Here is a 12,858-nt window from a genome sequence, read left to right as displayed (position 1 = left end):
GGGAATTAAGATTTGCTTGCTTTTGGTACTGTGAGTTTGAAGGACCAGTTCTCAGATGTGTTGCAGGAAACCCTTTTCCTGTTTGTCTCTCAGCTTCTGCCCCTGATCACCGTTCTGGTCAATGGGTTACTTAAGACAAGAGAATACATCTCATTCCTGTGATCAGAGTTTTTCCTTTATTTATGCAACTCCCCTTATCACATTCCTCGTTCTCTTTCTGAACCCAAACAAAGTATCCTGTTGTTGGCATGGGTAGGAAATAATAGTACAAGAGGGAAATCATCTGGCTTCATGTTCGTGCTACTACATGCTCTGAAACTCTGAAACGGGGAGGAGCTCTTAAAGCTCTCAGCCCAAGAGGGAGGAAAGCATGAAGCGTGTTCTACCATCAGAGTAGCTGTGTAACTGTTCTGCATGGAAAGACAAGAGGTGTTCCTTTTAGCTGATTTTCTGTAGCTCTCCACTTCCTCACCAGTTAACCTCTAGAGCCTACCACCCAAAGCCAAAACTGATGAATACTGAAGGCAGTTGCCCTGTGCTTTGACTGTCTACAGCCCTCCTTATTCCAGGTCTAGGTGGGACTGCTCAGGCTGGCAGCTCCCTCTTGTCCTCCTCAAGGTATCCCTACTAGGTACCACTTACCGAAGGAGCTGCACTGTGCAGTGGAGTTGTCTGAATAAAGTGGGTGCAAACAAGGCTTCTACTGCAGCAGGCCTCATGGGGAGGGAGAGGTGAAAGTCCACCCTGCCTTGCAGCCTTAAACTGTAGCCAAGGTTCAGCAGGCGTGCAGAGCAGCAAGCAAGACGTCTGTCTTTTGGGTCAGAGAGAAGGTTGAGGAGAGAAGGAAAAGACAATGAGGGGACGAGTAAGAGATGACAGTTAACGGTGTAAGACAAGAATCTCTGAAGTTGCAGAAAGTGATGGGAGAAGCCAGCAGGGAGCCTGTGGGAGGGACAAGCCGTGCTTCCCACCTAAAGCTGGGGGTGGGGAAAGGATCAGAACAGGACAAAGACATGTCCTCCCATTTTGGAAGGCTCGAGACAGGGACCAAAACTCAGAAAGAGGGTCTATGCATATATGCTTATGGATTTCCCTTTCCAAGCTTACCTCCAGATCCAGCAGTGTTTCTGATGGTTTTGTAAAGGCTTTATAACAACAGCAGATACATGGGAAGCAGAAGAATCCAGTGAGAGGCTGGAAGGGGGGAGGTCACTGACTCTGCATTTAGGTTCACCAGCTGCAAGTTGGTCCCCCTCGTAATGCTGAAATCTGTAGCATAAGAATAGTGAGAGACTATCAGAATGGGGAATGCAGGAGGGAAGGCAAAACAAGTGTGTATAATTATTCCTCCCTATTCGTCTGAATATTGATAAAGGTAGACCCTGCCTTTTGTGCTGGAAACCCACTGCTATGAAGCCCTTGCTGTAGAAGAGCTATGACCTATCATGTAGAACAGGAAAACATATCCAGGCTTTTTGGAAAGTTTGCTTTCCTGTGGATAAGATGGCCTTTTAAATAAAGGAGGTGGGCTGGAGTCAGCTAAAGGGGCCTGCTGGTTTGGTACGCAAAAGGGATCTAAGCTGAACTGGAAAAAGAAAGAGTCAAAAGTTGGGGGTTTTGGTTGGTTGGTTTGGTTGTGGTTAACGTTCAAAGGAATACATGCTTTTGAAGTGTGTCCTTCCTTCTTTCTGCTCCCTGGCATTTCTGTCCCCATGCCAAGGGAGCAAGCGTTACCATGAAAAACATGTGAAATAGCAGGACCAAACACAGACCCTTTCCTTCATCCCAGGGACAGAGAGAGGTGCTTGGATTAGGCATGGATTTCAGTTCCATCCTTGACTGACACACGTGCTGCAGGAGCCCCCAGCACACACAGGCACACCGTTTAAACTCTCTTCTCCCCTGCACCTGTGGTCTTTGGGTGGTGTTAAACTCTACCTGTCACTTTGATGTTGCCTGTAGCCTTGGCAATGTTGTTTTCAATCACGCAGGTGTAGGTGACGTTAGCAGTAAAGTTGTGCAGAAAGGAAACCACTTTCAGAGTGATGTTTTCAGCGTTCAGCTCATAGCTGGTGTTGGCAACGAGAGGTAGGTACTCCCCAGTGTTGCTATAGGCTGTCCAGCGCACAGCGGGTCGAGGGAACCAGCGTGGTGCTTTGCACCACAACATGTCCCCGCTGCTGCTGTTCTCCACGTGGACCTTGGGGGTGCTGAAGGCTTTGGGAGGGAAAACAGGAAGAGAGTCAGAAAACAGTAAATGTCTAGGAACTGGGCGTGAAACACCCAACTGCATCTGCCAGTCAGTCCTATCTATTTCTAGAGTGCCTGCTGCTCAGCATCGCGTGTAGCCTAACCAAACGCAGAGGCTCAGGCAGAGGTCCATATAGGTTGGGCTACAGGGGGATGGCTACAGGGGATCTACAGACTCCTAGGACAAGGCAGTGCCCTTTGACAGGGTCTGCTGAGGTCATAGCACAGCTTTAGTGTCTTTAAGTAATTCTGCTTAACAGTTCCGAGCTGGATCCGGGCTCATAAACTAAGTGTTTCCCAAGAGCTCCTGGACATCCAAGCTCCCAGAGGAGATTGGGTCCAGGAGCTGGTTGGCCTGAGACTGCCCACGTCTGCCAAACACCCAGTTTCCCTGGGCAGGGACTGCAGCCGGCACTGCTCTGCTCATCCTCTGCTGAAGGTGGGTGGCTGAAAGGAGGCACCTGCTGTTCTCAGCAGGGAGAGGTATGTCAAAAATGATTGCTCTTCTCAGACTTTGGGGGAAGGGGAAGATGACTCACCCTCTCCACTGACTGAGAAGGGAGCCTGACCAACACCTATGGCTTTGTAACATGACTCTGATGCTAAATGGGGCTGCAGTCAAGGGAAGCTCCATCTGCACCTGCTGAGGCTGAGGGCAGACTAAGGTGTGGCTTGATCTGCAGGACTTACACCAACATCTCTGGATTAAAAAAACATTTAAAGCCAATCACAAAATCAGCTGTGTTTTAAAGCCAAGGCCACTCAAATAAAACTTTATTAGTCTCTCTCTCCTAGAAAAACATACCTCTGTATATTCACTGTATTTCCCACATGCACATAGGTGAAGAGAAACAGCAGCTTTTTTAGGAGAGCAGAGTTCACCAATTTCAATGGAAATAAAACCTAATACAGCATTTCGCATGTTCTGTATAATGACTTTTCTGTGTGGGGTACCTTAAATGTCAAATCAAGCAACACAAAAGCAGGCAGATTCACAAGGTTTCAAGGAGTGGTGAGAGACCATGTCCCCATGAGACTTAAGCATGCCTCAGACATAAGCCAAAGCCGTCTGGCCCTGCTGTTACCTACTGTAGTCCCAAACCCTTCTTCCATTCTTGCCATTGCAAGATAAGGGGCCTGTGAGCCCAGCAGCCTTTTTTTCACTGCCTAGGGAATTGCTTCACATAGCAACAGGGTAGAAAACACGTTTTCAGTAAGAAATGGGAGACTGTGTGTAACAACCCTGGCCAGATGTTCCTGTGACACCAAGTGTCATATTGCCTTTCTGTCCCAAGACAGACTCCCCGTGAGTCACATGGAGAAGCGTCTGCATCTCCAAGACATCTGTTACAAGCACAGAAGCTGGTGCACACGTCCTGATCTTTTGGCTCTGCTGGGCCAAAGGAGGAGACTGAACCTGCAGAAAATCAGCCTGTCTCCTTCAAGATCTCTGCTGGTTGCTGCTGTCCTGCCATGACTGGCCTGAAGCACAGAGGAACCCCTCCATGCTGCCAGTACATCTGGCCTCAACACATAAGCAGTCACCCATCCTAAAATTGCATTTCCTTGGCTTGGAGATATCTGACAGTTTTCCTCTTCCAATTTGAACTGCTGGGCAGCTACACTGGTTGCAGTGGTGAGGGAGAACGTGCAAAGACTGCAGTCTGCAGGAGACCCTGAAGTGGTTCATTCATCAGTCTCCAACATGAGGTGACCCTTTGGGAGGTGACTCGTTACTGCAACCAAAGTCATCTCCCTGGAAGAGTGTGAAGACCTGGTGGTTTCCAGATCTCTCCTGGGGGACTGACTCTCCAATGTTTGGAGAGCCATGAAGGTTTGTCTTGTTTGTCTTGTTTGTCTTGTTTTTTCTGTTTTTTTTTTTTTCCTTTCTAACAATTCTTTTGGCTACCTTAGAAACTTTCTGGAACTGGAAAGTGGAAGGCCATGGACCCACTCTAATGTGCCAACCCTCGAGTTCAAAGGATGTGCTGGGACCTCAGAGGTGTCAGCAAAAGCCAGCCAGAGAAACACTAAGACCACCTACTTGTGCAGGCGCATGTTATCCCCATTGTACAGTTGCTGTAACTCACCACAAGTTCATTAGAAAGACCCAGAGGTGACAGAAACGGGTGAAACACTGCTGAGTTCAGTAGGAGTGTATTGCTTTGTGCCATCACCAGTGGTGAACATGATGGACAAGCCCAGAGGGTTCAGAAGAATTAAGCACCCACAAGTGAAAATTTGCATGTTTTAAGGTAAACAATTTAGCAAATATGTAATACTTAAAATAACTATGACATAGGTGGTTTGTTGCTTTGATAGCCATTTTAAAAAACTGAATACCTTAGAAAAACAGAAAAAATATATTAAATAGGCTATAATTTTTACTATGCAGCACTTCTCCTGGCTGGAGATATATCCTAATCTAGAGAGAAAAAGCTATCATTGTATCTTTAACAGGTATAAAGTCTGAATCTTCAAAAGTTCAATTAGCTACTCCCATTCTTAGGGGGTCTTTGTAGCCAGTTAAGTATCTGGTAGACTACATGTGGTAAAGAGAAGAAAAAAACAACTGAGTATATTAAAATAATAATCTTTCCTGGAGTGAGGATGTGGAAAGAGTGGGCAAGGCCATAAACACCTCTGGAAAAGCCAAAAATACCCCAGACCTACTGCGAGGTGCAAGGCTCAATAGTGGCTGCTGGAGGAGTGGGTGCCGCTCATGCAGCCTCTACCATCAGCATAACCATGGGTAGGCACAACTGAACCACATTAGCCTGCATTTTGCAGCAGGATTTTCTTCCTCATACCCCTCACCTCCTGTCCTGTACTGCAGCACTGTCACTCCGCTCCCTCTGGCTGTGGTGACAGAGCACTGGTAGGTGCCGGCATCGGAGAGCTGCACATCCCTCAGCTCCAGGGAAGCGTTGCCGCCAATCACCTGGTCTGCAAACAAAGCTGTGCGGCCCTGAAATGATGGATCTTGCTCTTGCAGGTGGTCCTTCCCTCCTTTAAACTCATGAACCAGCCTGGCTACTCCTGCCTTGGCCCACTGGATCACTATGCTGCCCATTCGGATGTCGGGCTCGAAAGTGCAGCCCAGGATGCTGCGCTGGCCAATGTTCCCTGGAGACGTCAGTGCTGTCACACTGATGGAGTGTTTTCCTGCAAGGAGAAAGCAAGGCGGCATGAGAAAGGCAAGGTGGTAAGGGCAGAGAAAGGCTGGACCACCCTGTGGCTGTCATGCACCAACCCTGAGGCTGAATAGGCACTGGCATATCGCAAGGACGCCAGTAGCAGCCAGCAGTGCTGCTAGCAGAGGTCAGCTCCCATGGCTTATATACCAAGATAAAGCTCAGGAGCATTTTAGCAGGCAGTCTGCTTCAAAAAGTAGCTCCTCTTATTTGTTTCAGAAGAATTCACATGGTGTTTTCTTGCTTACTTATATGTATCAGGGATTTTTCTCTTTGCAGCTGCCAGAAGAACATGATTTTTATATCTTTTCTTAGTTGGGATCTCCCTTTATGCAAAAGAAATGTGGTTGCAAGGCATAATGCTGGCAGAAAAATAAGAGGCTGCTCTTTCACCCTTGCTGGAATCCAAACTGTTTTCTTTTGTTTAAAAAAATCAGCATTTCCCTTTCCTGGGGACACAGATTGCTTCTCAAGTCAAATCCTAACCAGCAAGCTTGAGAATTAGCTTATTCCCAGAGCTGGGTCCTCTTTCCCATGTAGCCCTTTCCTAAGTGCCCTAAGAATGCTGCATTTTGGCCAACACCAAAGCAACATATTTTTGTCATCTCTGAGGGAGCAAGGGAATGTGCCCCATCCTGGCAGGTGCTGTCCTACTTTGCAATAAATACCATCGTCTCCCCCCATCTGGGAGAAGGGGCACAGTACGTGCAGGACTTCCTGTATGTGTAGGTTTAGGGCTCCAAGCCTGAGGAAATTTCAGCTTACACAGTGCTACACCTCCATCAGCACAGGCTGTGCTACACTTATTGACCCCTTGCCTGAGCTGGTTTCCTACAGAGCAACAGATGGAGTTGAACATTTCAGTCGCTACACACCAGATAACTAAATAAACTAAACAGAAAAGGGCTTAATTTCTGCTGTGAAACCATAGGTCAGGCATTTGCTTCCCGAGGCAAAACAGAGCTGCCCTGCAGTGCTGGGGCTCACATGTGCACAGCCGCTGCTGCGGCCTGAGGCTGGCCCACTGACAAGTTTTTGCAGAAATTAAGAGCCGACACAGATTTCTTCACTCAGCTCTGAGTGCCAAGTGCTGGTGTCTTCTAACCCACCCCGTGCACATGTCTCTGTGTGTGTGTAAATCTCTGTATTATTTAAAATATACAAGAGCTCACAGTCTCTAAAGAGAGCACAGCTCCTTGTGATTTAATGCCATGGAGTCATAGCTTGTTGAGAAAGGCCAGAACTGAAGCACCTGTGCAGTCTTAATTCCTCTGTCTGGTACATAAGCTTTATAAAGTGAGTCTTCATTAAAGGGTCAGAGGTGGCACTTCCACACAAGATCGTACCTCAGCCCACGCACAGGATGGAGACACAGAGGTAGTGACAGGGCAGAAGAAATCTGAGTAGTCACATACCTGAGACACCAAACCCGATGATCAGGGCAATCACCGCAGCCAGGATGATAATGACCATAGTCATGCTATTTGGGGAAAAAAGGAAGGACAACATTACTACGCAGCCCACCTCCTTTCACACCCTATGCCTATGGTGCATATCTGTAGAGCCACCAGCAGGAAGGAGGTTGAGGTGGATAAGCTGCAGACCTAGAACAAGGTGGACCAGTGAAACCATATAACCACTGTAGTGATGAACTACTACAAGTGAGCACTTGTCATCATGTTATCCCAAAAAGCGGGTTCATTCGCCCGGTGTGCAAAATGCCAAAATACACCAACGGAGGTATTGTATTTAATTCATTTTTGTGCAAAGATTGGTGCTAGGTGGTAACCCACAAAGCTAGCACCCCCCATCAAGAAACTGTATAAATATACAGATAAATATGTCAATCACAGCTAATATTCACACGCCTCAGCTAATAATTGGTTAATTTCTTTCTGTCTTCAATGTAACAGTACAGCTCACTTTAATTTACCCCACATGCTCATAGATTAAGGGACTTACTAGAGGGGGTGGTTCCTGGCCTATGGGCCTGATTTTCAGTATTATCACAAGGATAGTTCCCCTACTGGACACTTTGTTTTAGTTCTTATCTATATTCCAATTAGTTGTTCTCCTTGACTACACACTTTATCACCCCGTTCTCAGTGGCTTCTGAGATGGGATGTTTGCTTTAATCCACCTCTCAGCTCTCCTCAAGGATAAAGTAATGAAACAGGTGCTTCCCTATCTCTCTCAGTTTCTGCCTCTGGCCCTCAACTTCTGTTTTGCCAGGCTCACATAGTTCATTGTTATGTCTTTAGCAGACAGTTCCAAAAATTCCATTTTCTTAGGGATATCAATCAGAGTTGGGGACCATGTGGTGGGAGGAGAGGAGACCCAGGTGTTGCCTTTGGAAGGAGGCAGCAGGTCCCAGTGAAGGATGCGCCTCTCTGCATCCCCTGGTGCATAAGCAAGCTGGGCAGTCCCTGCTGGCACTTGTGAGGGACCAGTTGCCCAGGGAGGTGAGCAGGCCACTGAGACAGGCCCCTGACCCCAGAGACACCTGGTACAAGCCAGGCAGTGGGCAGGAGGGGGCTGGAAACAGGGCCAGGTCCGTGAGCTGGATGGTTTGGGGATGCCCTGTTCACAGATGGGTAAGTGGCTGTTGAATGAGAAGCTGAGGAGAAGACCATTTGCCAAGGCACACAGGCGGAGCAGTCCCAGCAGAGGAGGTGACAGGCAGCATGGTGTGGAGCAGCACAGCTTGAGCCTTGCTGAGCACAACCCAATGCAAGTTCCCACCACAGCCAGTGTAGCTGTCATACATTGTAACATGGACTGGGGGTTGTGGCAGCAACCTCAGCTCCCCACTGGAGGAAGCCCTGAAGCAGCTCCCCACAAAAACCCACAGGTACATCCCAGGTTAAGCAGCTCATGCACTCATGCCTGACAGTCTCACAGGCTTGCTGGCTCAGCCCTGCTCAAGACTGCCAGAGGAGAAGACCAGAGAGCCACAGGATGTCTTCACAGGGGACTTTCCCCCTTCCCCAAGCCTGGGAGGGTGCCGGAGGGAGCTGTGCTGCAGAAGGCACAGGTACCAGCCACAGCCACTGCACCTGCATACAGAGCTGCCAGCCCAGGGCCTGTTTTGCCCTGTTGTAGCAGAAACTTCCAAGCTGCCTCTTCCCCTCTCATCCCCCCGCAGCACCAGGCTGCAAGATGTCACAGCCCTCCTGCCCACACAGAAATAGTTTGTCTGCTTCAGCTGTGTTCACTGGCTTGCGGTATGCTCTTTCCCAACACATCAGGCAGCCTCCTGCACAAAAGCCTGCCGGTGTCTGTAAAACCATACCACACCTCCTGCTGTTAATGTGTGCCTGTTTCAGTTACTTGCACAATCGTGCCTCAGTCACCACAGATGCCAGGATTACAGGGCTGATACAGAGCTCTAGGGAGTTGCACCATGTGAACAAGCCCCTCCTGCAGGGAGCAGCAGGGATAGGAGAAAGGGAAGATGGGTTGAAAGAGGGGGTAGAGAGGAGGAGAGATGTTGCAGAAGGTTTGCTTGTCATCCCACCATCTTCCTTCTATCCTCATCCCCAAAGTCAGCAGAAAGTTGTCTGAGGGAGCCCTGCCTGCACATGCCAGCGTGCTCAGGTGAAGGGATCAGAACTGTGTATTTCATCATGAGTGTGCTGTAAGTCCATATAAAGGTTCATACAACTCCATATATACACTCACATCTGTACCAGCCCTCCCTGCCTAGACGTCCTTAGAGCTGGGAGGTGTCACACATTTGGCTTCCCCTCTATTCTCACCAGCTTTCACTCATGACCAGGGTGGGCAGCAGTCCTCTGCCTGCCCCCTCCTGGTACGCCACAACTATGGCCACAGCTGACCACATTGGGCAGGAAAGCAGCAGGTATCCTCTAGTCATGGGCATTGAGCAGCCAGGGACCCATCACCAACCACTGCCTCCCCAGGGGGCCTGTGAAACGGGGACTTCGTTTGTTGGCTCATGGAGATCCTGCAGCGTGACAGCTCCCAGCAGAAATTTGTCATGTCCCATGGGCCTCAATCCCAAATCACTCAGGGTCTCAGCCAGGCTCACTGTGGGACAAACCTGTGCTTTCCTATTCCAGGGCAGATACCACGCCTCTTGCATATGCTGAATAATATCTACCTCCTTGAGGAGCTCCACCAACCTCTACGGAGCTGATCCCAGAGTGAGATAGTTGCTATAAACTCAGCCAAAGTTGCCATGATCAGCCTCAGCTCTCACACCTGGGAAACTGTGGGCTTAGACCCACAGCACATATACCTGGAGCAAGTGGCAGCCACACTGCCTCACATCAGCTGTGACTCACCCTCACGCCTCTAGATTAAAATCCTTCCCGAGAGTGGGCAGGGGAGAAATTGCTGGGAGCCAAGGGATGCTGCCTGCAGGTTAGAGAGGATTTCATTGATAAATGCTGGAGGGGGTATGGCAGGGGACAAGCAGCCAGGATGGCTCCCTGTGCAGTCTCTGAATGATTCAGGTGCTACCATACTTGTCCCTGGTCCTCAAAAGGACCCCCTGGCCTGAACACCACCTCTACTCTAGCACTGTGCCAGGCAAAACCGTCCTCAGCTCGCTCACAGACAAACACAAACGAACACTAACAGGCCAGCACCAACACTTTTGTCCCTCGCTGGCGCCACCTGTCCCTGTAGCTGCAAAGCCTTGCTTCCTTTGCATCCAGAGAGGTGCTTCCCACCCCTGGTTCAAGGCAGCAGCGGAGCTGACAGAAAAAGCCGCTTCTTTGTTACGGGGGGATGGCAATTTTGTGTACATGGATGTCACTGCCCACTCCAACACCCCTTGCCAAGGGGAAATCAGGCCCTTTGGAGTTTCCTCCACAGAAACTGTGAGATCCAAGAACCACAAGGGCCTTAAAAATATTTGCCTGCGAGCCCCCAGTGCATATTGAGTCACTCACTCTGGAGCACAGGGTGAACAAACAAGAGGAAGCTGGCGACCCAGCCACATGCTGACGGGAGCTGTGTTTCGCAACAGTCTGGTCCAGCAGTTCAACTGAAAAGCAATTTTTTTTGTGCATCAGCACCCCACATACTTCTAGCATTTTAGGGGCATGGAAACTGGCTGATGCAGATGGCTGTGGCTGCACAAGTCAGAGCCCTGATGCTGCCCTTGCTTCCTGGTGGCACTTTGGCAGTCTGTTGGATGCCACTCCACACATCCCACCCCCTTTTCCCCAGTCCCATTCCTGAGCAGCTAAACAGGATTTTGCCTGCAGCTCTGGGCAGCCTGAATGCCGCTGAGCACAGGGGACACAGAGAGGCTCGCAGCCCCACCATGACAGGAAGCAGAGGCTTAATCCTCCTGTTCTCTAGTTTGGTGCAGAGTAAGCTTTCCCTTGGGAATGGTGCAAGGTGCAAGGATCAAAAAACCTGGAAGATTAAGATATTGAAGATCCCCTGCCTTCCTCCTAATATGAAAGCTTACTGTGGAAAAGAAATAGCATGGCAGGGATAACCCAGTAAGTGGTTAATGATTGCAGAGCTTAACTTTACTCAGCCCATAATTTTTAATTTTTGAGTTGTTTTGTTTTCATTTTTCCTGAAATCAATAGAAACCTCCCACTGCTCCTGTGAAGCTTCCTGGAAAATTCCCTCCTCTCTTTGGGTTATTTCTGCATTTCAAGATTAGCCTGAAGAGGCCAATGGCCTTGAAGAAGCCTGCTGCTTTCAGTAGCCTGTTGCTGTCTGGCTGTGCACAGCTGCCCGGCAGAGACGCTGGCAGAGCTGGAGATTGGTTCTTAGAGCAGCAAGGGGTTGGCGTTCATTTTTTACACACACCAGTTATTTCATTTCCCTGACAAAAGCCAGCTGGGCTGCCTCTTGAGAATAACAGAGCCGGTTATTACATGTATTCCAGATGCATGAGGTATACAATGCTCAGTGGATATTTACACCGTGTTATATAGTGTCTACTAGTGATCTCACTTGCATCAGTGAACAGGTGAAGATATTACTATTTAGTTCTTCCTTGAAGCTCCATGTGAGAAAGCTGGAGCACGGCTCATGCGCGAGAGGTCCCTTCTGTTCACATGTGGACCGTCCTCCCTGCTGCTGTTCAGCTTAGGTGAGGCGGATACTTGTAACAGCTGAAACCTTTTTGACAGAATATATGCAAGCAGGGTTGTCTCACACACCTCACTGGAGCCTTTGCCTCTATCCAGCCTGGAAAAGCCCAAACCTGGAATGAAGAGACACGGCTTGTTTGTGGCTCTGTTCAAGCAGTCAGGTTTAGATGCAAGCCTGGTCCGTGTTCATTGGAGGCTGAAGCAAGTTTGCTAACTAATTTAGCCATCTGGTGGGGTTATTTTCAACTAATCAGGGGACAAGAATACGAGGTAGGTATTTTTATGGCCTTCCCCACGATACTTCTCTTTCTGACTGTAGTTCACCAGGACTTGGTCGATAGCTCCAAAGGAAACAGGGTCATTAAACCAAGAGGCAGAAAATAGTTTGCATGTCTTCCCAGCTCTTACTCCTGACTCACACAGCAAGGAAACTTGCTGTAGGACAGCTTTTGCCTTTCTGCCCACAGCACATCGATGTGATGGAGTTGTAAGTGGGTGTCTGAGAGCCAGCAGAAGGAACATGGAGCCTTCCTCAAGCCATTGACACCCCTACCTACAAGAGCATTCAAACCTGAGGTAGCATATTCCAGCCACGCAGTTTCTAGGACACACATCTCCATCCTGGCCTCAGTTGATCACCTGCACATGGCTGGCTGACAGCTACATGTCCTTACAGTTTGCATAAAAGAAGCTGTACCTGTATTTAAGTAGCCTGGATGAGTGCAGTATAGAGTTGAGCTGCAAAGAACTGCTGTCTTGAAAGTTCCTGGCAGCAGGGTGATACAGCCAAGGCCTCTGGAAAATTTAATTCCCTCCCTCCTCTCTCCCAAAGCAGGTGCAGTTAATATCATACCTCCAGAAAATGACCTGGCCTTGGGATGCCATGGTCACGGCACCTACGAAGACAAGCCAAACACCAAGTGCCTAAAGGTCCATCCCACGCCGTTCAGCACAGCCCCTGTTCTTCGTATGATATATTTTCCCAGGCTGTCCTGCTTAAATAACTGAACCCAGCCAAGGAGTGGTGAGCCCAAGCAGTGAACTCTGAGGAATGAGGAAGCAGAGAACATCTCAGCTTCCCCCTCCAGGCCAGTCAAAAGTAGGGAGGCCTGGTTAGTCACTGGAGCAACAGGAGAGATCTCCTACACCATCCATTAAAGAAACATGTCTGATTTAAAACAAAAAATAACACAGCTCCTGGTTTGGTAGCCAGCTAATCCTGGGGTCAGAGCGCAGCAGTCTCCCATGTAGATCCACAGCTCACTCATCACTGGTGGGTTGTGTTGCACCCAGGACTAGCTCAGGTCTGCTTGCTAAAATCTCCAGTC

General features: G+C 49.0%; 1 protein-coding gene across 1 annotated transcript in view; it reads right to left on the bottom strand.

Moving 5' to 3' along the window:
* Nucleotides 1–12,501, bottom strand: part of VTCN1 (V-set domain containing T cell activation inhibitor 1) — a 23,883-nt gene extending 11,382 nt beyond the window's left edge. Inside the window, exons 1-5 of the mRNA XM_009508752.2 lie at nt 12,384–12,501; nt 6,860–6,924; nt 5,068–5,415; nt 1,939–2,217; nt 1,108–1,269 (exon numbers count right to left, since the gene is read on the bottom strand). Of these exons, the coding sequence (XP_009507047.2) occupies nt 1,148–1,269; nt 1,939–2,217; nt 5,068–5,415; nt 6,860–6,924; nt 12,384–12,415 (846 nt within the window). The 5' untranslated portion in view covers nt 12,416–12,501 and the 3' untranslated portion in view covers nt 1,108–1,147. The remainder of the gene's footprint in view (nt 1–1,107; nt 1,270–1,938; nt 2,218–5,067; nt 5,416–6,859; nt 6,925–12,383) is intronic.
* Nucleotides 12,502–12,858: the final 357 nt, after the last annotated feature.

Source organism: Phalacrocorax carbo, chromosome 1 (genome assembly GCF_963921805.1).
Source record: "Phalacrocorax carbo chromosome 1, bPhaCar2.1, whole genome shotgun sequence".
NCBI lineage: Eukaryota > Metazoa > Chordata > Aves > Suliformes > Phalacrocoracidae > Phalacrocorax > Phalacrocorax carbo.
This window is presented reverse-complemented; position numbering and strand designations above follow the sequence as displayed.